Raw genomic sequence first — 25,363 nt, forward strand, 5'->3', positions numbered from 1 at the left:
GGGATAAAACGGGTTTAAGTGTTGTGTAAACACTCTCAATTCATCCCGAACTCTTACAATTAGTCAAATGCATTGTATTGTCAAACATTCTGACCCTAGAAACAGTAACAAAGCTGTTTACGACTTCGAATCAATGTGTTCTCTCGGTTTTAGCCTGTTTTCTCGGTTTTAGCCTGTTTTCTCGGTTTAAGCCTGTTTTAGGATAAAACGGGTTTAAGTGTTGTCTAAACACTCTAAATTCATCCCGAACTCTTACAATTAGTCAAATCCATTGGATTGTCATACATTCTGACCATAGAAACAGTAACAAAGCTGTTTACTGCTTCGAATCAATGTTTTATCTCGGTGTTAGCCTGTTTTCTTGGTTTAAGCCTGTTTTGGGATAAAACGGGTTTAAGTGTTGTCTAAACACTCCAAATTCATCCCGAACTCACACAATTAGTCAAATGCATTGGATTGTCACAGATTCTCACCCTAGAAACAGTAACAAAGCTGTTTACTGCTTCGAATCAATGTTTTCTTGGTTTTAGCCTGTTTCGGGACAAAATGGGTAAAAGTGGTGTCTAAACACTGTAGATTCAACCCGAACTTTTATAATTTGTCAAAAGAATTGGATTGTCAAACATTCTGACCCTGGAAACAGTAAAAAAACTGTTTACTGCTTCGAATCAATGTTCTCTTGGTTTTAGCCTGTTTCGGGACAAAATAGGTAAAAGTGGTGTCTAAACACTCCAAATTGAACCCGAACTCTTATAATTAGTCAAATGTATTGGATTGTTACATATTTTGACCCTATAAAGAGTAACGTAGCTGTTTACTGCTTCGAATCAATGTTTTTTCGGTTTTAGCCTCTTTTGGGACAAAATGGGTAAAAGTGGTTTCTAAACACTCCAAATTCAACCCAAACCTGTATAATTAGTCAAAAGAATTGGATTGTTACATATTTTGACCCTAGAAAGAGTAACATAGCTGTGTACTGCTTCGAATCAATGTTTTCTCTCGGTTTTAGCCTGTTTTCTTGGTTTAAGCCTGTTTTGGGATAAAACGGGTTTAAGTGTTGTCTAAACACTCCAAATTCATCCCGAACTCATACAATTAGTCAAATGCATTGGAATGTCACAGATTCTGACCCTAGAAACAGTTACAATGCTATTTACTGCTTTGAATCAATGTTTTCTTGGTTTTAGCCTCTTTTGGGACAAAATGCGTAAAAGTGGTGTCTAAACACTCCAAATTCAACCCGAACTCTTATAATTAGTCAAATGCATTGGATTGTTACATATTTTGACCCTATAAAGAGTAACATAGATGTTTACTGCTTCGAGTCAATGTTTTCTCGGTTTTAGCCTCTTTCGGGTCAAAATGGGTAAACCTGGTGTCTAAACACTCCAAATTCAACCCGAACTTTTATAATTAGTTAAAAAAATTGGATTGTTACATATTTTGACCCTAGAAAGAGTAACATAGCTGTTTACTGCTTCGAATCAATGTTTTCTCTTTGTTTTAGCCTGTTTTCTCGATTTAAGCTTGTTTTGGGATAAAACAGGTTTAATTGTTGTCTAAACACTCCAAATTCATCCCGAACTCTTACAATTAGTCAAATTCATTGGATTGTCACAGATTATTACCCTAGAAACAGTAACATAGCTGTTTACTGCTTCGAATCAATGTTTTCTCGGTTTTAGCCTCTTTTGTTAGAATTGCGGAATGTATAATGTAGAATGAAGAGAGAATTGAATAAGAAGTTAGAGTATAGGATAAAGACTTATTATATTTTTCTTTTGTTGTTTACATGGCCATATATAGGTAGACATAGAGCATATTGCTGTTAGGCATACAAAGGGAAGGAGAGAGAGCTGATAGTACAAGTATTAATGAGGGAAAGCGACATCTCCTTCCCTTGGTTGGCTCGTTGACTCGCTCCCAAGGTAAGCATGTGACTTCTCCCATAAGATATTTTGGTAGCCTCTCTTCTAGATCTTTCTCCCCTTTGGGCTCCAATGTTATCAAGGCCTCTTCCTCTTATTACTTGGACCGAACCATAACTTAAGGGCCAAGACAGTAGACCGTACGGACGCTTGTACGGACAGCCGTACGGACAGCCTTGATCTCATGGCCTAGATCAATACTCCCCCTCAAGCTTAACCAAGTGAACGGTTAAGCTTGGAACCCCATAAGCCACCACCTTGTTAAAAACCTCAAAGTAGAAAACCACATGGGACAAAACTCCCTTGAGAAAAAAGAGTGTGGTGGTCATGGGTAGAGGACTCGATCAAGGGTGTGTCAAGTCCACCAGTCCAAGCTTGTTGTGAATGTGATCACAAACTTTTCGACAGGCGGCCTTGGTGAACATATCAGCGAGTTGGTCTACTCTTCAATCTTCTCGCGAACCTTGTGGCAGTCCAACTCAATGTGCTTCGTTCTTTCATGGAACACCGAGTTTGTGGCTATGTGAATGGCGGCTTCATTGTCACAGTGCATAGGTATTGGATTGATGCCTAGTTCTTCTAATAACGCCTTGAGCCAAGTGAGCTCGGTAGTTAGCTTCCGCATCGCTCTATATTCGGACTCGGCGCTGGACATCAACACTACCTTTTGCTTCTTGGTCTTCCACGTAACTAGGTTGCCTCCTATGAAGGTGCAGTAGCCCGTTGTAGACCGTCTATCAGTCCTATCACCAGCCCAATCTGCGTCACAATATCCCACAAGGTCGGTGTTGTCATTCTTGCCCATCCATATGCCTTGGCCTGGACTCTTCTTGAGGTAGTGAAGTATTCTTTCCAAGATGTTCCAGTGGTATGTTGTTGGAGCTTTCATGTACTGGCTAACCTGATTCACAGCATAGCAAATGTCAGGTCGAGTAAGTGTTAAATAGATAAGCTTACCCACAAGACGACGATAGCGAGAGGTGTCATCGTATGAAGGATCATTCCTCTCCCCCTTTCGTTCAACTTGGTAGCCATCAGGGAGTGGAGTGTCAACCGGTTTAGCTCCTAACTTTCCTGTTTCACAAAGTAAATCAAGGGTGTACTTTCGTTGGGAAAGGAATAAGCCTTCCGGAGAATGACACACTTCAATCCCAAGAAAGTACTTAAGCTCACCGAGGTCTTTTATATCAAACACAGAGTTTAAATGAGTTTTGATATCTTTTATACCTTCATGGTCGTCTCCAGAGATGATAAGATCATCTACATAAACGAGCACAACCACTATACCTTTATCACTTTGACGAGTAAAGAGAGAGTTGTCCGAGTGAGTTCTCTTAAAGCCATATCCAATGAGTGTGGTGCTCAACTTGTGATACCAGGCTCGTGGTGATTGCTTTAAACCATATATAGCTTTCCTTAGTCTCAATACCTTTCCCAGAGCAATCATGTCTTCAAGACCCGGTGGTGGTGTCATGTAAACTTCTTCCTTTAATTCTCCTTGTAGGAAGGCGTTTTTTGACATCCATCTGCCATAACTCCCAAGATAGGTTCGTAGCTAAGGATAAGACTACTCTCACCGTATGAAGCTTTGCCACTGGTGCGAATGTGTCTTTGTAGTCCTGGCCGTATGTTTGTGTGAAGCCACGGGCCACTAACCGTGCCTTGTATCTCTCGATGTCTCCATTGCTGAGGTGTTTGATTGTGAAGACCCACTTTGAGCTCACTGCCTTTTTTTCTACTGGTAGGTCAGTTTCATCCCACGTGTGATTACGTATCATGGCGTCAACTTCATCGTCTACCGCTCCAAGCCATTCTTTGCTTGCTTTCGCTTCCTCATAAGTGTTTGGTATCGGTTGTGTGTCTAGCTTCCCAAGGAACACTTGATGATCAGCTGGGAGGTGTGTAAGAGAACAGACAGCTTGTATGGGATGTGCCATAGCTTGGTTGTTGTAGTAGACGCGTTTGTCCTTCCAAGTAGACGGATGTGATCGGACGCGTGTGCTCTGACGCGGCTGGAAGACCGGTTGTGGGTCTGGAGCTGGCTCAGTCGATATTGGTTCCCCAGACGCAGCAGCTTCCACCTCAGGTTCATCTAACCTACTGTTCTCCCCCTCCAGCTCCGGAGCCACAACATCAACCGGTATGTCGGACCGTTCGGGCAATGACGGGCCGGTACGTGAGTCAGGTGTAGAATCCTGGGACAGTTGAGACGGCTGAGTGGGGGTGACTCCAAGATGATCGAGGAGGAACTTGAGACCCGTTGACTGATCCATAGGCATCGCCAAATCTCTCAAGCCGGCCCAATCCTTCTTGTCAAAGTAGCCTTGGTCTTCAAGAAACTTTACATCGCGAGAGACAAAGGTGCGGTTGTTGACAGGATCAAAACACTTGTAGCCTTTTTGAGTGATGGAGTAACCAAGGAACATACACTTGGTGCTTTTTGCTTCCAGTTTGTTCCTTAGCTCACCTGGTACTAACACAAAACAGACACATTCAAACACCTTTAGGTGACTAAGTGATGGTTTAAATTGGTTTAGTACCTCAAAAGGCGATTTATCATCCAATATCTTCCTTGGAGTTCGGTTGATTAGATAGCAGGCTGTCAGTACTGCATCTCCCCAATATCTCCTTGGAACATTAGTGTGAAACATTATTGATCTCGCAACTTCCATCAAGTGTCGGTTCTTTCTTTCGGCTACACCATTTTGTTGAGGAGTGTAGGGACAACTTGTTTGATGTATAATGCCATGCTTTGCTAGGTGTTCTTTGAATCGATTGCTTGTATACTCACCTCCATTGTCTGTTCTAAACACTTTAATCTTAGCATTAAACTGATTGGTCACATAGCTTTGAAAGTTTATAAAAGCATCAATCACACGGTCCTTGGAGGGAAGTAAGGTTACCCAAGTATATTTTGATTTTTCATCTATAAATGTCACAAAATACTTGTTATTATCCCTAGAGACACATGGAGAGGTCCAAACATCTGAATGAACTAAGTCAAAGCATTTTTCATAACATGTAGTAGACTTAGAGAAAACAGTTTTACAATGTTTTCCAAGTATACAAGCCTCACAACTAGAGTGATCAAAAGAAACACTAGGAATCATCAATTCAAGAGCCCTAGAGTGAGGATGACCTAGCCTAGCATGCCACATTGCATTCAAAGAAATTCCAATACAAGAACTAAAAGAAACAGATTTTGGTGAACTTGGTGAACTATCTTCAAGAATATAAAGGTCATCTTTGGTTCCACCTTCACCAATTAGGTTTCCAGTCTCAATATCCTGAAAGTAAACATCATTAGACCCAAATATAGCATAGCAATTTAGATCATTTGTAGCTCTCTTAACCGACAAAAGATTTGAAGTAAACTTAGGCATATAAAACGCCTTAGACTCTTTGTTAAACAATTTTAAGTTTCCTATGCCTTGAATTGGTATTTTATCACCATTAGCAATAACAACATTTCCCTTAGTTGGTTCTATATGATTTAGCAAATTCGAGTTACTAATCATATGGTGAGAGGCACCCGAATCTACTACTAGGGAGTTATTAAGCTTTAGGGTAGAAAAAGTTTTACCACTTGACTCCTTGAGAGCGAAGGACTTGAAGAAAGCCTCCAAGTCAGATTTCCTCACATAGTCTCCGGAAGCCACCTCTTCACCGTTCTTTGATGAACTGCCGGTCTGGACTTGTTCGTCCTTGGTGTGAGTCATGTTGGCTCTCGGATCTTTGTGATGGTGACTTGGGCGCAAGTGAGGGTGTAGAAACCAACATTTCTCCTTGGTGTGGTTCTTCCTCTTACAATGCTCACATCCTCCCTTTGGCTTCCGATCCTCTTGCTTGAAGACTCCTTTGTTGGCCGTGACTAGCTCCCCCTTACCGCTAAACAAGCCGAGAGAGCCTTGTTCTTTTTGTATTTGTGCACACACATCATCAAGGCTTGGGAGCCTTTCTGACCTTAGGATGTGCTTTATGAGGTCGTTGAAGGTAGGGTTGAGGGTGAGGAGCAGGGCGAAGACCTTGTCTTGTTCCCTTCTCTCGTTGAGTATGGCCGGGTCCATGGTGTTTGGCCGGAGCATCTCAAATTCAGCCCATAGTGACCTAAACTTCCCAAAATGTTTGTTGAACTCCATATCTTCTTGATTCAGGTCGTTGATAGCCTTCTTGACTTCAAAGACTCGAGTGAGATTGGAGATATTTCCGAAAACGTTCTTAAGAGTCTCCCATAGTTCACTAGCCGTTTCGCAATAAGAATAGGCTTCTAGTATGGGAGCTTCGAGAGAGTTTTGAAGTATGGAGAGGACAGTTTGGTCTTCTTGGAACCATTTAGCTTCTTCTTGAAGCTTAGCCTCTTCTTCATCTTCTTTGATGGGTTCTTTTCCATCTTCTTGAGCGACTTTCTTTAGAGCTCTTCCACCTTCGATGTGGCTCCAGAGTCCGCGGCCACACAGTGCGGTCTTGGTGGTTCTTGACCACAGAAGGTAGTTTCCTCCCTTGAGGACAGTTGGTAGAACAAGCGGTTTGGTGTTCCCCATGGCCGAGTACTATGGACCGCTGGGTAAAGATGTTGACCAACGGATAAACACAAAGGGATCAAGATAGGATTGAAAGCGAACAACAAGAACAAAGAATAGAGAATAGAGATTGAGTTGGTTTGTCAAGAACGAGAACTTGGCTCTGATACCATGTTAGAATTGCGGAATGTATAATGTAGAATGAAGAGAGAATTGAATAAGAAGTGAGAGTATAGGATAAAGACTTATTATATTTTTCTTTTGTTGTTTACATGGCCATATATAGGTAGACATAGAGCATATAGCCGTTAGGCATACAAAGGGAAGGAGAGAGAGCTGATAGTACAAGTATTAATGAGGGAAAGCGACATCTCCTTCCCTTGGTTGGCTCGTTGACTCGCTCCCAAGGTAAGCATGTGACTTCTCCCATAAGATATTTTGGTAGCCTCTCTTCTAGATCTTTCTCCCCTTTGGGCTCCAATGTTATCAAGGCCTCTTCCTCTTATTACTTGGACCGAACCATAACTTAAGGGCCAAGACAGTAGACCGTACGGACGCTTGTACGGACAGCCGTACGGACAGCCTTGATCTCATGGCCTAGATCAATATCTTTCAGGACAAAATGGGTAAAAGTGGTGTTTAAACACTCCAAATTCAACCCAAACTTGTATAATTAGTAAAAAGAATTGGATTGTTACCTATTTTGACCGTAGAAAGAGTAACATAGCTGTTTACTGCTTCGAATCAATGTTTTCTCTTTGTTTTAGCATGTTTTCTCGATTTAAGCTTGTTTTGGGATAAAATAGGTTTAATTGTTGTCTAAACACTCCAAATTCATCCCGAACTCTTGCAATTAGTCAAATTCATTGGATTGTCACAGATTATTACCCTAGAAACAGTAACATAGCTGTTTACTGCTTCGAATCAATGTTTTCTCGGTTTTAGCCTCTTTCAGGACAAAATGGGTAAAAGTGGTGTCTAAACACTCCAAATTCAACCCAAACTTGTATAATTAGTAAAAAGAATTGGATTGTTACATATTTTGACCCTAGAAAGAGTAACATAGTTGTGTACTGCTTCGAATCAATTTTTTCTCTCGGTTTTAGCCTGTTTTCTTGGTTTAAGACTGTTTTGGGATAAAACGGGTTTAAGTGTTGTCTAAACACTCTCAATTCATCCCGAACTCTTACAATTAGTCAAATGCATTGTATTGTCAAACATTCTGACCCTAGAAAAAGTAACAAAGCTGTTTACTGCTTCGAATCAATGTGTTCTCTCGGTTTTAGCCTGTTTTCTCGGTTTTAGCCAGTTTTCTCGGTTTAAGCCTGTTTTAGGATAAAACGGGTTTAAGTGTTGTCTAAACACTCTAAATTCATCCCGAGCTCTTACAATTAGTCAAATCCATTGGATTGTCATACATTCTGACCATAGAAACAGTAACAAAGCTGTTTACTGCTTCGAATCAATGTTTTATCTCGGTGTTAGCCTGTTTTCTTGGTTTAAGCCTGTTTTGGGATAAAACGGGTTTAACTATTGTCTAAACACTCCAAATTCATCCCGAATTCATACAATTAGTCAAATGCATTGGATTGTCACAGATTCTGACCCTAGAAACAGTAACAAAGCTGTTTACTGCTTCGAATCAATGTTTTCTTGGTTTTAGCCTGTTTCGGGACAAAATGGGTAAAAGTGGTGTCTAAACACTCTAAATTCAACCCGAACTTTTATAATTAGTCAAAAGAATTGGATTGTAAAACATTCTGACCCTATAAACAGTAACAAAACTGTTTACTGCTTCGAATCAATGTTTTCTTGGTTTTAGCCTGTTTTGGGACAAAATAGGTAAAATTGGTGTCTAAACACTCCAAATTGAACCTGAACTCTTATAATTAGTCAAATGTATTGGATTGTTACATATTTTGACCCTATAAAGAGTAACATAGCTGTTTACTGCTTCGAATCAATGTTGTTTCGGTTTTAGCCTCTTTTGGGACAAAATAGGTAAAAGTGGTGTCTAAACACTCCAAATTCAACCCAAACCTGTATAATTAGTCAAAAGAATTGGATTGTTACATATTTTGACCCTAGAAAGAGTAACATAGCTGTGTACTGCTTCGAATCAATGTTTTCTCTCGGTTTTAGCCTGTTTTCTTGGTTTAAGCATGTTTTGGGATAATACGGGTTTAAGTGTTGTCTAAACACTCCAAATTCATCCCGAACTCTTACAATTAGTCAAATCTATTGGATTGTCACACTTTCTGAACCTAGAAACAGTAACAAAGCTTTTTACTGCTTCGAATCAATGTTTTCTCGGTTTTAGCCTGTTTCGGGACAAAATAGATAAAGGTGGTGTCTAAACACTCCAAATTCAACCCAAAGTCTTATAATTAGTCAAAAGAATTGGATTGTTACACATTCTGACCCTAGGAACAGTAACAAAGCTGTTTACTGCTTCCAATCAATGTGTTCTCTCGGTTTTAGCCTGTTTTCTTGGTTTAAGCATGTTTTAGGATAAACCGGGTTTAAGTGTTGTCTAAACACTCCCAATTCATCCCGAACTCTTACAATTAGTCAAATCTATTGGATTGTCACACTTTCTGAACCTAGAAACAGTAACAAAGCTTTTTACTGCTTCGAATTAATGTTTTCTCGGTTTTAGCCTGTTTCGGGACAAAATAGATAAAGGTGGTGTCTAAACACTCCAAATTCAACCCAAAGTCTTATAATTAGTCAAAAGAATTGGATTGTTACACATTCTGACCCTAGGAACAGTAACAAAGCTGTTTACTGCTTCCAATCAATGTGTTCTCTCGGTTTTAGCCTGTTTTCTTGGTTTAAGCATGTTTTAGGATAAAACGGGTTTAAGTGTTGTCTAAACACTCCCAATTCATCCCGAACTCTTACAATTAGTCAAATCTATTGGATTGTCACACTTTCTGAACCTAGAAACAGTAACAAAGCTTTTTACTGCTTCGAATCAATGTTTTCTCGGTTTTAGCCTGTTTCGGGACAAAATAGATAAAGGTGGTGTCTAAACACTCCAAATTCAACCCGAACTCTTATAATTAGTCAAATGCATTGGATTGTTACATATTTTGACCCTAGAAAGAGTAACATAGCTGTGTACTGCTTCGAATCAAATTTTTCTCTCGGTTTGAGCCTGTTTTCTTGGTTTAAGCCTGTTTTGGGATAAAACGGGTTTAAGTGTTGTCTAAACCCTCCAAATTAATCCCAAACTCTTACAGTTAGTCAAATCAATTCGATTGTCATACATTCTGACCATAGAAACAGTAACAAAGCTGTTTACTTCTTCGAATCAATGTTTTATCTCGGTGTTAGCCTGTTTTCTTGGTTTAAGCCTGTTTTGGGATAAAACGGGATTAAGTGTTGTCTAAACCCTCCAAATTAATCCCGAACTCTTACAATTAGTCAAATCCGTTCGATTGTCATACATTCTGACCATAGAAACAGTAACAAAGCTGTTTACTTCTTCGAATCAATGTTTTATCTCGGTGTTAGCCTGTTTTTTTGGTTAAGCCTGTTTTGGGATAAAACGGGTTTAAGTGTTGTCTAAACACTCCAAATTCATCCCGAACTCATACAATTAGTCAAATGCATTGGATTGTCACAGATTCTGACCCTAGAAACAGTAACAAAGCTGTTTACTGCTTCGAATCAATGTTTTCTTAATTTAAGCCTGTTTTGGGATAAAACGGGTTTAAGTGTTGTCTAAACACTCCAAATTCATCCCGAACTCATACAATTAGTCAAATGCATTGGATTGTCACAGATTCTGACCCTAGAAACATTAACAAAGCTGTTTACTGCTTCGAATCAATGTTTTCTTGGTTTTAGCCTGTTTCGGGACAAAATGGGTAAAAGTGGTGTCTAAACACTCTAAATCCAACCCGAACTTTTATAATTAGTCAAAAGAATTGGATTGTAAAACATTCTGACCCTATAAACAGTAACAAAACTGTTTACTGCTTCGAATCAATGTTTTCTTGGTTTTAGCCTGTTTTGGGACAAAATAGGTAAAATTGGTGTCTAAATACTCCAAATTGAACCTGAACTCTTATAATTAGTCAAATGTATTGGATTGTTACATATTTTGACCCTATAAAGAGTAACATAGCTGTTTACTGCTTCGAATCAATGTTGTTTCGGTTTTAGCCTCTTTTGGGACAAAATGGGTAAAAGTGGTGTCTAAACACTCCAAATTCAACCCAAACCTGTATAATTAGTCAAAAGAATTGGATTGTTACATATTTTGACCCTAGAAAGAGTAACATAGCTGTGTACTGCTTCGAATCAATGTTTTCTCTCGGTTTTAGCCTGTTTTCTTGGTTTAAGCATGTTTTGGGATAATACGGGTTTAAGTGTTGTCTAAATACTCCAAATTCATCCCGAACTCATACAATTAGTCAAATGAATTGGATTGTCACAGATTCTGGCCCTAGAAACAGTAACAAAGCTGTTTACTGCTTCGAATCAATGTTTTCTTGGTTTTAGCCTGTTTCGGGACAAAATGGGTAAAAGTGGTGTCTAAACACTCCAAATTTAACCCGAACTCTTATAATTAGTCAAATGCATTGGATTGTTACATATTTTGACCCTAGAAAGAGTAACATAGCTATGTACTGCTTAGAATCAAATTTTTCTCTCGGTTTTAGCCTGTTTTCTTGGTTTAAGCCTGTTTTGGGATAAAACGGGTTTAAGTGTTGTCTAAACCCTCCAAATTAATCCCAAACTCTTACAATTAGTCAAATCAATTCGATTGTCATACATTCTGACCATAGAAACAGTAACAAAGCTGTTTACTTCTTCGAATCAATGTTTTATCTCGGTGTTAGCCTGTTTTCTTGGTTTAAGCCTGTTTTGGGATAAAACGGGATTAAGTGTTGTCTAAACCCTCCAAATTAATCCCGAACTCTTACAATTAGTCAAATCCATTCGATTGTCATACATTCTGACCATAGAAACAGTAACAAAGCTGTTTACTTCTTCGAATCAATGTTTTATCTCGATGTTAGCTTGTTTTCTTGGTTTAAGCCTGTTTTGGGATAAAACGGGTTTAAGTGTTGTCTAAACACTCCAAATTCATCCCGAACTCATACAATTAGTCAAATGCATTGGATTGTCACAGATTCTGACCCTAGAAACAGTAACAAAGCTGTTTACTGCTTCGAATCAATGTTTTCTTGGTTTTAGCCTGTTTCGGGACAAAATGGGTAAAAGTGGTGTCTAAACACTCTAAATTCAACCCGAACTTTTATAATTAGTCAAAAGAATTGGATTGTAAAACATTCTGACCCTAGAAACAGTAACAAAACTGTTTACTGCTTCGAATCAATGTTTTCTTGGTTTTAGCCTGTTTCGGGACAAAATAGGTAAAATTGGTGTCTAAACACTCCAAATTGAATCCGAACTCTTATAATTAGTCAAATGTATTGGATTGTTACATATTTTGACCCTATAAAGAGTAACATAGCTGTTTACTGCTTCGAATCAATGTTTTTTCGGTTTTAGCCTCTTTTGGGACAAAATGGGTAAAAGTGGTGTCTAAACACTCCAAATTCAACCCAAACCTGTATAATTAGTCAAAAGAATTGGATTGTTACATATTTTGACCCTAGAAAGAGTAACATAGCTGTGTACTGCTTCGAATCAATGTTTTCTCTCGGTTTTAGCCTGTTTTCTTGGTTTAAGCATGTTTTGGGATAATACGGGTTTAAGTGTTGTCTAAACACTCCAAATTCTTCCCGAACTCATACAATTAGTCAAATGAATTGGATTGTCACAGTTTCTGGCCCTAGAAACAGTAAAAAAGCTGTTTACTGCTTCGAATCAATGTTTTCTTGGTTTTAGCCTGTTTCGGGACAAAATGGGTAAAAGTGGTGTCTAAACACTCCAAATTCAACCCGAACTCTTATAATTAGTCAACTGCATTGGATTATTACATATTTTGACCGTATAAAGAGTAACATAGATGTTTACTGCTTCGAATCAATGTTTTCTCGGTTTTAGCCTCTTTCAGGACAAAATGGGTAAACCTGGTGTCTAAACACTCCAAATTCAACCCAAAGTCTTATAATTAGTCAAAAGAATTGGATTGTTACACATTCTGACCCTAGGAACAGTAACAAAGCTGTTTACTGCTTCCAATCAATGTGTTCTCTCGGTTTTAGCCTGTTTTCTTGGTTTAAGCATGTTTTAGGATAAAACGGGTTTAAGTGTTGTCTAAACACTCCCAATTCATCCCGAACTCTTACAATTAGTCAAATCTATTGGATTGTCACACTTTCTGAACCTAGAAACAGTAACAAAGCTTTTTACTGCTTCGAATCAATGTTTTCTCGGTTTTAGCCTGTTTCGGGACAAAATAGATAAAGGTGGTGTCTAAACACTCCAAATTCAACCCGAACTCTTATAATTAGTCAAATGCATTGGATTGTTACATATTTTGACCCTAGAAAGAGTAACATAGCTGTGTACTGCTTCGAATCAAATTTTTCTCTCGGTTTGAGCCTGTTTTCTTGGTTTAAGCCTGTTTTGGGATAAAACGGGTTTAAGTGTTGTCTAAACCCTCCAAATTAATCCCAAACTCTTACAGTTAGTCAAATCAATTCGATTGTCATACATTCTGACCATAGAAACAGTAACAAAGCTGTTTACTTCTTCGAATCAATGTTTTATCTCGGTGTTAGCCTGTTTTCTTGGTTTAAGCCTGTTTTGGGATAAAACGGGATTAAGTGTTGTCTAAACCCTCCAAATTTATCCCGAACTCTTACAATTAGTCAAATCCGTTCGATTGTCATACATTCTGACCATAGAAACAGTAACAAAGCTGTTTACTTCTTCGAATCAATGTTTTATCTCGGTGTTAGCCTGTTTTTTTGGTTAAGCCTGTTTTGGGATAAAACGGGTTTAAGTGTTGTCTAAACACTCCAAATTCATCCCGAACTCATACAATTAGTCAAATGCATTGGATTGTCACAGATTCTGACCCTAGAAACAGTAACAAAGCTGTTTACTGCTTCGAATCAATGTTTTCTTAATTTAAGCCTGTTTTGGGATAAAACGGGTTTAAGTGTTGTCTAAACACTCCAAATTCATCCCGAACTCATACAATTAGTCAAATGCATTGGATTGTCACAGATTCTGACCCTAGAAACATTAACAAAGCTGTTTACTGCTTCGAATCAATGTTTTCTTGGTTTTAGCCTGTTTCGGGACAAAATGGGTAAAAGTGGTGTCTAAACACTCTAAATCCAACCCGAACTTTTATAATTAGTCAAAAGAATTGGATTGTAAAACATTCTGACCCTATAAACAGTAACAAAACTGTTTACTGCTTCGAATCAATGTTTTCTTGGTTTTAGCCTGTTTTGGGACAAAATAGGTAAAATTGGTGTCTAAATACTCCAAATTGAACCTGAACTCTTATAATTAGTCAAATGTATTGGATTGTTACATATTTTGACCCTATAAAGAGTAACATAGCTGTTTACTGCTTCGAATCAATGTTGTTTCGGTTTTAGCCTCTTTTGGGACAAAATGGGTAAAAGTGGTGTCTAAACACTCCAAATTCAACCCAAACCTGTATAATTAGTCAAAAGAATTGGATTGTTACATATTTTGACCCTAGAAAGAGTAACATAGCTGTGTACTGCTTCGAATCAATGTTTTCTCTCGGTTTTAGCCTGTTTTCTTGGTTTAAGCATGTTTTGGGATAATACGGGTTTAAGTGTTGTCTAAACACTCCAAATTCATCCCGAACTCATACAATTAGTCAAATGAATTGGATTGTCACAGATTCTGGCCCTAGAAACAGTAACAAAGCTGTTTACTGCTTCGAATCAATGTTTTCTTGGTTTTAGCCTGTTTCGGGACAAAATGGGTAAAAATGGTGTCTAAACACTCCAAATTTAACCCGAACTCTTATAATTAGTCAAATGCATTGGATTGTTACATATTTTGACCCTAGAAAGAGTAACATAGCTATGTACTGCTTAGAATCAAATTTTTCTCTCGGTTTTAGCCTGTTTTCTTGGTTTAAGCCTATTTTGGGATAAAACGGGTTTAAGTGTTGTCTAAACCCTCCAAATTAATCCCAAACTCTTACAATTAGTCAAATCAATTCGATTGTCATACATTCTGACCATAGAAACAGTAACAAAGCTGTTTACTTCTTCGAATCAATGTTTTATCTCGGTGTTAGCCTGTTTTCTTGGTTTAAGCCTGTTTTGGGATAAAACGGGATTAAGTGTTGTCTAAACCCTCCAAATTAATCCCGAACTCTTACAATTAGTCAAATCCATTCGATTGTCATACATTCTGACCATAGAAACAGTAACAAAGCTGTTTACTTCTTCGAATCAATGTTTTATCTCGATGTTAGCTTGTTTTCTTGGTTTAAGCCTGTTTTGGGATAAAACGGGTTTAAGTGTTGTCTAAACACTCCAAATTCATCCCGAACTCATACAATTAGTCAAATGCATTGGATTGTCACAGATTCTGACCCTAGAAACAGTAACAAAGCTGTTTACTGCTTCGAATCAATGTTTTCTTGGTTTTAGCCTGTTTCGGGACAAAATGGGTAAGAGTGGTGTCTAAACACTCTAAATTCAACCCGAACTTTTATAATTAGTCAAAAGAATTGGATTGTAAAACATTCTGACCCTATAAACAGTAACAAAACTGTTTACTGCTTCGAATCAATGTTTTCTTGGTTTTAGCCTGTTTTGGGACAAAATAGGTAAAATTGGTGTCTAAACACTCCAAATTGAACCTGAACTCTTATAATTAGTCAAATGTATTGGATTGTTACATATTTTGACCCTATAAAGAGTAACATAGCTGTTTACTGCTTCGAATCAATGTTGTTTCGGTTTTAGCCTCTTTTGGGACAAAATGGGTAAAAGTGGTGTCTAAACACTCCAAATTCAACCCAAACCTGTATAATTAGTCAAAAGAATTGGATTGTTACATATTTTGACCCTAGAAAGAGTAACATAGCTGTGTACTGCTTCGAATCAATGTTTTCTCTCGGTTTTAGCCTGTTTTCTTGGTTTAAGCATGTTTTGGGATAATACGGGTTTAAGTGTTGTCTAAACACTCCAAATTCATCCCGAACTCATACAATTAGTCAAATGAATTGGATTGTCACAGATTCTGGCCCTAGAAACAGTAACAAAGCTGTTTACTGCTTCGAATCAATGTTTTCTTGGTTTTAGCCTGTTTCGGGACAAAATGGGTAAAAGTGGTGTCTAAACACTCCAAATTTAACCCGAACTCTTATAATTAGTCAAATGCATTGGATTGTTACATATTTTGACCCTAGAAAGAGTAACATAGCTGTGTACTGCTTAGAATCAAATTTTTCTCTCGGTTTTAGCCTGTTTTCTTGGTTTAAGCCTGTTTTGGGATAAAACGGGTTTAAGTGTTGTCTAAACCCTCCAAATTAATCCCAAACTCTTACAATTAGTCAAATCAATTCGATTGTCATACATTCTGACCATAGAAACAGTAACAAAGCTGTTTACTTCTTCGAATCAATGTTTTACCTCGGTGTTAGCCTGTTTTCTTGGTTTAAGCCTGTTTTGGGATAAAACGGGATTAAGTGTTGTCTAAACCCTCCAAATTAATCCCGAACTCTTACAATTAGTCAAATCCATTCGATTGTCATACATTCTGACCATAGAAACAGTAACAAAGCTGTTTACTTCTTCGAATCAATGTTTTCTTGGTTTAAGCCTGTTTTGGGATAAAACGGGTTTAAGTGTTGTCTAAACACTCCAAATTCATCCCGAACTCATACAATTAGTCAAATGCATTGGATTGTCACAGATTCTGACCCTAGAAACAGTAACAAAGCTGTTTACTGCTTCGAATCAATGTTTTCTTGGTTTTAGCCTGTTTCGGGACAAAATGGGTAAAAGTGGTGTCTAAACACTCTAAATTCAACCCGAACTTTTATAATTAGTCAAAAGAATTGGATTGTAAAACATTCTGACCCTAGAAACAGTAACAAAACTGTTTACTGCTTCGAATCAATGTTTTCTTGGTTTTAGCCTGTTTCGGGACAAAATAGGTAAAATTGGTGTCTAAACACTCCAAATTGAATCCGAACTCTTATAATTAGTCAAATGTATTGGATTGTTACATATTTTGACCCTATAAAGAGTAACATAGCTGTTTACTGCTTCGAATCAATGTTTTTTCGGTTTTAGCCTCTTTTGGGACAAAATGGGTAAAAGTGGTGTCTAAACACTCCAAATTCAACCCAAACCTGTATAATTAGTCAAAAGAATTGGATTGTTACATATTTTGACCCTAGAAAGAGTAACATAGCTGTGTACTGCTTCGAATCAATGTTTTCTCTCGGTTTTAGCCTGTTTTCTTGGTTTAAGCATGTTTTGGGATAATACGGGTTTAAGTGTTGTCTAAACACTCCAAATTCTTCCCGAACTCATACAATTAGTCAAATGAATTGGATTGTCACAGTTTCTGGCCCTAGAAACAGTTAAAAAGCTGTTTACTGCTTCGAATCAATGTTTTCTTGGTTTTAGCCTGTTTCGGGACAAAATGGGTAAAATTGGTGTCTAAACACTCCAAATTGAACCTGAACTCTTATAATTAGTCAAATGTATTGGATTGTTACATATTTTGACCCTATAAAGAGTAACATAGCTGTTTACTGCTTCGAATCAATGTTATTTCGGTTTTAGCCTCTTTTGGGACAAAATGGGTAAAAGTGGTGTCTAAACACTCCAAATTCAACCCAAACCTGTATAATTAGTCAAAAGAATTGGATTGTTACATATTTTGACCCTAGAAAGAGTAACATAGCTGTGTACTGCTTCGAATCAATGTTTTCTCTCGGTTTTAGCCTGTTTTCTTGGTTTAAGCATGTTTTGGGATAATACGGGTTTAAGTGTTGTCTAAACACTCCAAATTCATCCCGAACTCATACAATTAGTCAAATGAATTGGATTGTCACAGATTCTGGCCCTAGAAACAGTAACAAAGCTGTTTACTGCTTCGAATCAATGTTTTCTTGGTTTTAGCCTGTTTCGGGACAAAATGGGTAAAAGTGGTGTCTAAACACTCCAAATTTAACCCGAACTCTTATAATTAGTCAAATGCATTGGATTGTTACATATTTTGACCCTAGAAAGAGTAACATAGCTGTGTACTGCTTAGAATCAAATTTTTCTCTCGGTTTTAGCCTGTTTTCTTGGTTTAAGCCTGTTTTGGGATAAAACGGGTTTAAGTGTTGTCTAAACCCTCCAAATTAATCCCAAACTCTTACAATTAGTCAAATCAATTCGATTGTCATACATTCTGACCATAGAAACAGTAACAAAGCTGTTTACTTCTTCGAATCAATGTTTTACCTCGGTGTTAGCCTGTTTTCTTGGTTTAAGCCTGTTTTGGGATAAAACGGGATTAAGTGTTGTCTAAACCCTCCAAATTAATCCCGAACTCTTACAATTAGTCAAATCCATTCGATTGTCATACATTCTGACCATAGAAACAGTAACAAAGCTGTTTACTTCTTCGAATCAATGTTTTCTTGGTTTAAGCCTGTTTTGGGATAAAACGGGTTTAAGTGTTGTCTAAACACTCCAAATTCATCCCGAACTCATACAATTAGTCAAATGCATTGGATTGTCACAGATTCTGACCCTAGAAACAGTAACAAAGCTGTTTACTGCTTCGAATCAATGTTTTCTTGGTTTTAGCCTGTTTCGGGACAAAATGGGTAAAAGTGGTGTCTAAACACTCTAAATTCAACCCGAACTTTTATAATTAGTCAAAAGAATTGGATTGTAAAACATTCTGACCCTAGAAACAGTAACAAAACTGTTTACTGCTTCGAATCAATGTTTTCTTGGTTTTAGCCTGTTTCGGGACAAAATAGGTAAAATTGGTGTCTAAACACTCCAAATTGAATCCGAACTCTTATAATTAGTCAAATGTATTGGATTGTTACATATTTTGACCCTATAAAGAGTAACATAGCTGTTTACTGCTTCGAATCAATGTTTTTTCGGTTTTAGCCTCTTTTGGGACAAAATGGGTAAAAGTGGTGTCTAAACACTCCAAATTCAACCCAAACCTGTATAATTAGTCAAAAGAATTGGATTGTTACATATTTTGACCCTAGAAAGAGTAACATAGCTGTGTACTGCTTCGAATCAATGTTTTCTCTCGGTTTTAGCCTGTTTTCTTGGTTTAAGCATGTTTTGGGATAATACGGGTTTAAGTGTTGTCTAAACACTCCAAATTCTTCCCGAACTCATACAATTAGTCAAATGAATTGGATTGTCACAGTTTCTGGCCCTAGAAACAGTTAAAAAGCTGTTTACTGCTTCGAATCAATGTTTTCTTGGTTTTAGCCTGTTTCGGGACAAAATGGGTAAAAGTGGTGTCTAAACACTCCAAATTCAACCCGAACTCTTATAATTAGTCAAATGCATTGGATTATTACATATTTTGACCGTATAAAGAGTAACATAGATGTTTACTGCTTCGAATCAATGTTTTCTCGGTTTTAGCCTCTTTCAGGACAAAATGGGTAAACCTGGTGTCTAAACACTCCAAATTCAACCCAAACTTTTATAATTAGTTAAAAGAATTGGATTGTTACATATTTTGACCCTAGTAAGAGTAACATAGCTGTGTACTGATTCGAATCAATGTTTTCTCTCGGTTTTAACCTGTTTTCTTGGTTTGAGCCTGTTTTGGGATAAAACGAGTTTAAGTGTTGTCTAAACACTCCAAATTCATCCCGAACTCATACAATTAGTCAAATGCATTGTATTGTCACAGATTCTGACCCTAGAAACAGTAACAAAGCTGTTTACTGCTTCGAATGAATGTTTTCTTTGTTTTAGCCTGTTTCGGGACAAAATGGGTAAAAGTGGTGTCTAAACACTCCAAATTCAACCCAAACTTGTATAATTAGTAAAAAGAATTGGATTGTTACATATTTTGACCCTATAAAGAGTAACATAGATGTTTACTGCTTCAAATCAATGTTTTCTTGGTTTTAGCCTCTTTCGGGATAAAATGGGTAAACCTGGTGTCTAAACACTCCAAATCCAACCCGAACTTTTATAATTAGTTAAAAGAATTGGATTGTCAAACATTCTGACCCTAGAAACAGTAACAAAACTGTTTACTGCTTCGAATCAATGTTTTCTCTTGGTTTTAGCCTGTTTCGGGACAAAATAGGTAAAAGTGGTGTCTAAACACTCCAAATTCAACCCGAACTCTTATAATTAGTCAAATGTATTGGATAGTTACATATTTTGACCCTATAAAGAGTAGCATAAATGTTTACAGCTTCGAATCAATGTTTTCTCGGTTTTAGCCTCTTTCGGGACAAAATGGGTAAAAGTGGTGTCTAAACACTCCAAATTTAACCCAAACCTTTATAATTAGTCAAAAGAATTGGATTGTTACATATTTTGACCCTAGAAAGAGTAACATAGCTGTGTACTGCTTCGAAACAATGTTTTGTCTCGGTTTTAGCCTGTTTTCTTGGTTTAAGCCTGTTTTGGGATAAAACGGGTTTAAGTGTTGTCTAAACACTCCAAATTCATCCCGAACTCATACAATTAGTCAAATGCATTGGACTGTCACAGATTCTGACCCTAGAAACAGAAACAATGCTGTTTACTGCTTCGAATCAATGTTTTCTTGGTTTTAGCCTGTTTCGGGACAAAATGGGTAAAAGTGGTGACTAAACGCTCCAAATTCAACCCGAACTCTTATAATTAGTCAAAAGAATTGGATTGTTACACATTCTGACCCTAGGAACAGTAACAAAGCTGTTTACTGCTTTGAATCAATGTGTTCTCTCGGTTTTAGCCTGTTTTCTCGGTTTAAGCATGTTTTAGGATAAAGCGGGTTTAAGTGTTGTCTAAACACTCCAAATTCATCCCGAACTCTTACAATTAGTCAAATCTATTGGATTGTCACACTTTCTGAACCTAGAAACAGTAACAAAGCTTTTTACTGCTTCGAATCAATGTTTTCTCGGTTTTAGCCTGTTTCGGGACAAAATAGATAAAGGTGGTGTCTAAACACTCCAAATTCAACCCAAAGTCTTATAATTAGTCAAAAGAATTGGATTGTTACATAATTTTACTATAGAAAGAGTAACATCGCTGTGTACTGCTTCAAATCAATGTTTTCTCTCGGTTTGAGCCTGTTTTCTTGGTTTAAGCCTGTTTTGGGATAAAACGGGTTTAAGTGTTGTCTAAACACTCCAAAGTCATAACGAAATCATACAATTAGTCAAATGCATTGGATTGTCACAGATTCTGAACCTAGAAATAGTAACAAAGCTGTTTACTGCTTCGAATCAATGTTTTCTTGGTTTTAGCCTGTTTCGGGACAAAATGGGTAAAAGTGGTGTCTAAACACTCCAAATTTAACCCGAACTCTTATAATTAGTCAAATGCATTGGATTGTTACATATTTTGACCCTAGAAAGAGTAACATAGCTGTGTACTGCTTAGAATCAAATTTTTCTCTCGGTTTTAGCCTGTTTTCTTGGTTTAAGCCTGTTTTGGGATAAAACGGGTTTAAGTGTTGTCTAAACACTCCAAATTCATTCCAAACTCTTACAATTAGTCAAATGCAATGTATTGTCAAACATTCTGACCCTAAAAACAGTAACAAACCTGTTTACTGCTTCGAATCAATGTGTTCTCTCGGTTTTAGCTTGTTCTCTCGGTTTAAGCCTGTTTTAGGATAAAACGGGTTTAAGTGTTGTCTAAACACTCCAAATTAATCCCGAACTCTTACAATTAGTCAAATCCATTCGATTGTCATACATTCTGACCATAGAAACAGTAACAAAGCTGTTTACTTCTTCGAATCAATGTTTTATCTCGGTGTTAGCCTGTTTTCTTGGTTTAAGCCTGTTTTGGGATGAAACGGGTTTAAGTGTTGTCTAAACACTCCAAATTCATCCCGAACTCATACAATTAGTCATATGCATTGGATTGTCACAGATTCTGATCCTAGAAACAGTAACAAAGCTGTTTACTGCTTCGAATCAATGTTTTCTTGGTTTTAGCCTGTTTCGGGATAAAACGAGTTTAAGTGTTGTCTAAACACTCCAAATTAATCCTGAACTCTTACAATTAGTCAAATCCATTGGATTGTCATACATTCTGACCATAGAAACAGTAACAAAGCTGTTTACTTCTTCGAATCAATGTTTTATCTCGGTGTTAGCCTGTTTTCTTGGTTTAAGCCTGTTTTGGGATAAAACGGGTTTAAGTGTTGTCTAAACACTCCAAATTCATCCCGAACTCATACAATTAGTCAAATGCATTGTATTGTCACAGATTCTGGCCCTAGAAACAGTAACAAAGCTGTTTACTGCTTCGAATCAATATTTTCTTGGTTTTAGCCTGTTTCGGGACAAAATGGGTAAATGTGGTGTCTAAACACTCCAAATTCAACCCGAACTCTTATAATTAGTCAAATGCATTGGATAGTTAGATATTTTGACCCTATAAAGAGTAACATAGATGTTTACTGCTTCGAATCAATGTTTTCTCGGTCTTAGCCTCTTTCGGGACAAAATGGGTAAACCTGGTGTCTAAACACTCCAAATTCAACCCGAACTTTTATGATTAGTTAAAAGAATTGGATTGTTACATAATTTGACCCTAGAAAGTGTAAGTTTAGAAGAAAAGAGAATGAGAAGATTGAGTGTGTAGAACAAGTAAATTTGTGTTAGTTGAGTGAGTAAACGAGAGAGAGGGAGAGAGTGTAAGCGAAACCAAAGTGTAGAAGAAGAAAGAAACTTTCTTACTTGATATGGATCCTAGATACAAACTAATTATAGGCTATACAAGTAGAATATTCTCTACAGATTCTATGCACATGTTACATGACTGAAAGTGACATGTCTCCTTCCACATACATGTGACTCTTATTTGACTTCTCTTTTCTTCCCACTTGTGTAATCTCGACAACGGCTAAATGGAGGAAGGTTCTAGTGGCTTTGTGACCGTTGGGGACTTCAGCTAGTGGACTGGACTCGCTAACCTTCTAACATGTACGGATGGCCCATCTTTCCTTGGTTGTACGGACGGCCCATCTTGCATTGGCCGTACGGACAGTGCTTGTACGGACGGTGTGGTGCGAATGGTGTGTGTGTGAGTTCTCATACTCCCCCTCAAGCTTTAAGCGACTTATTGTCGATAAAGATTGAAGATCACGAACACCTACCTCATTAAAAACCTTAGTATAGAAAACCACTTGGGAAAAACTATACTTAAGGGAAAAAGAGTGTAGGTGCCATGTGAGGGTACTCATGGCCGAGTGAGGTCTATAAGACCAAGTTTAGAATGGATATACTCACACACTTGTGGACTAGCTGCCTTGGTGAGAATGTCACCGAGTTGTTCAGAGCTTTTGGTGTGGCAAGGGAGAGTGACCCCAAGTTGAATTTGTTCGCGGACCTTATGACAATCGACCTCGATGTGTTTTGTCCGTTCATGAAACACAGAGTTAGTGGCTATGTGTATGGCCGCCTCATTATCACAATGCATAGTGATAGGTTTTGATGATTCAACTCCAAGATCCTTCAGTAGAGCCTTAAGCCACATCAGTTCGGTAGTCAGTTTCCTCATGGCCCTATACTCTGCTTCAGCACTTGAAAGTGATACCACCTTTTGTTTCTTGCTTTTCCATGTGACAAGATTGCCTCCTAGGAATGTGCAATATCCGGTTGTTGATCGACGGTCTTCGCGGTCGCCGGCGTAATCAGCGTCACAATATCCTACCAGTTCCGTGTTCTCATTGCGTCCCATCCAGGTGCCTTGTTCGGGCGCACCTTTGATGTATTTGAGGATCCGGTTCACCATGTTCCAATGATGGACAGTTGGGTTTTGCATATGCTGGCTAGCCTGGTTCACAGCAAAACAAATGTCAGGTCGAGTAATAGTAAGGTAGATAAGCTTACCTACTAGCCGCCGATATCGTGTGACATCTTCAAATGGAGCCGCCTCAAGCTCCCCCTTTCCTCCTGATTTATAGTTTTCTTCAAGTGGTGTTGCCACATCCTTTGAACCAAGTTTTCCTGCTTCAGCTAAGAGATCAAGTGCATATTTTCTTTGTGATAAGAATAATCCCTCATTAGTCCTATATACCTCTATCCCAAGAAAGTACTTAAGTTCTCCAAGGTCTTTAATATCAAATACTGATTTAAGGAAATCTTTGGTGTCTTGAATCCCTACCTTGTCACTTCCAGATGTGATGATATCATCAACATATACTAGAATGACTATAATACCTTTATCAAACAATTTTAACTTTCCTATTCCCTTAATCGGTACTTTTTCACCATTCGCAATAATCACATTCCCTAAGGCAGGTTCAATGTCACTAATCAGCTTAGGATCACTAATCATGTGATGAGATGCACCTGAATCAACTATAAGAGGTTTATCCGGTTTTAAAGCAAGAAAAGTGTTACCGGAGGCCTCCTTGAGGGCTTTGATGAGGGCGTCCAGGTCTGACTTCCTTACCAGCTCCGATGATGCGGCTAGTGCAGTACCATTCCCTTCAATGCCTCGGTGGTTTGTGTCAGTTGTTGCCACTTCCCCCACTATGGCCGCTTGGTGAGCCTTTGGACCTCCACGATTGGTCATGCCTCGGTTGACTCTAAGGTGAGGGTGAAGGATCCAGCAGCGACTCTTGAAGTGGCCAGGTTTCTTACAATGGTCACACACCGGAGGGTTCTTGTCATCATATCGGTAGTATCCTTTGTTTGCAGCCGCTGCCTCCACCTTATTTGCGGTCACAAGTTCACCTTTGTTTCCAAATAGCCCCATGGAGCCATGCTCGTTCTGGATCTGGCTGCATACATCATCTAGACTAGGAAGCTTATCTGACCTCAAGATATGTTTTATGAGGTCATTGTAAGATGGATTAAGGGTGAGAAGGAGGCCGAACACCTTGTCTTGCTCGCGCCTCTCGTTCAAGATGGCCAGATCAAGCGTTGTCGGCCTTAGCATCTCAAGCTCAGCCCAAAGAGACCGAAACTTTCCAAAGTGTTTGGTGAACTCCATGTCTTCTTGACTAAGGTTGTTAATGGCCCTCTTGATTTCAAACACTCGGTTCAAATTGGTGGTGTTACCGAACACATTTTGTAATGTGTCCCATAGATCCTTGGCCGTCTCACAATATGAGTAGGCTTCGAGTATTGGAGCATCAAGAGAGTTTTGAATGATAGCAAGAACACTTTGGTCTTCTTGAAACCATTTGTCTTCACCGCTTGTGACGGCTTCTTTGCCATCGATGGTAGGCTCTTCCTTTGGAGCCTCACTCGTTGTAATATGGGTCCAAAGCCCTCGGCCGCATAGTGCCGTCTTTGTGGTCCTCGCCCACAACAAGTAGTTCTCTCCTTTGAGAGTGACTGGAACAATCAAAGTCTTTGTGCCTTCCATGGTGTTTTGTTCGCTGGTCAATAGTGTTATCCAACGGTTACAAGGGATCGCTTCTTGCGAGTGAAACAGAAATGAAGAGAGTAAGAAGAGCGGAAGTGGTTAATGAGTGAGAGGTTGAGAACTAGGAGCAACAAGGCTCTGATACCATGTAAGTTTAGAAGAAAAGAGAATGAGAAGATTGAGTGTGTAGAACAAGTAAATTTGTGTTAGTTGAGTGAGTAAACGAGAGAGAGAGAGAGTGTAAGCGAAACCAAAGTGTAGAAGAAGAAAGAAACTTTCTTACTTGATATGGATCCTAGATACAAACTAATTATAGGCTATACAAGTAGAATATTCTCTACAGATTCTATGCACAAGTTACATGACTGAAAGTGACATGTCTCCTTAAACATACATGTGACTCTTATTTGACTTCTCTTTTCTTCCCACT

The 25,363-nt window shown here is 38.2% G+C and overlaps 1 protein-coding gene across 1 annotated transcript; it reads right to left on the bottom strand.

Annotated features, from left to right (window-relative positions):
• Nucleotides 1-22,674: 22,674 nt before the first annotated feature.
• On the bottom strand, nucleotides 22,675-24,933 carry LOC147928540 (uncharacterized). The gene is made up of 4 exons (XM_087486185.1): nucleotides 24,042-24,933; nucleotides 23,778-23,918; nucleotides 23,155-23,573; nucleotides 22,675-22,707 (listed from the first exon to the last, which is right to left on the bottom strand). Exons 1-4 carry the CDS (start codon nucleotides 24,931-24,933, stop codon nucleotides 22,675-22,677), a joined length of 1,485 nt encoding a protein of 494 aa, XP_087342311.1.
• Between the last annotated feature and the right edge of the window lie 430 nt (nucleotides 24,934-25,363).

The sequence above is a fragment of the Camelina sativa genome, chromosome 14 (assembly GCF_030686135.1).
Source record: "Camelina sativa cultivar CO46 ecotype springtype chromosome 14, ASM3068613v1".
NCBI lineage: Eukaryota > Viridiplantae > Streptophyta > Magnoliopsida > Brassicales > Brassicaceae > Camelina > Camelina sativa.

Excerpts from the sequence above, each read along its gene's own strand:
- LOC147928540 (XM_087486185.1), bottom strand. The coding sequence starts at position 24,933 with ATGGAAGGCACAAAGACTTTGATTGTTCCAGTCACTCTCAAAGGAGAG. Across the intron at positions 23,919-24,041 it reads CCGAGGCATTGAAGGGAATG|TTGATTCAGGTGCATCTCAT; the intron begins GTACTGCACTAG and ends AACCTCTTATAG. Across the intron at positions 23,574-23,777 it reads GTTAAAATTGTTTGATAAAG|CTGAAGCAGGAAAACTTGGT; the intron begins GTATTATAGTCA and ends TTGATCTCTTAG.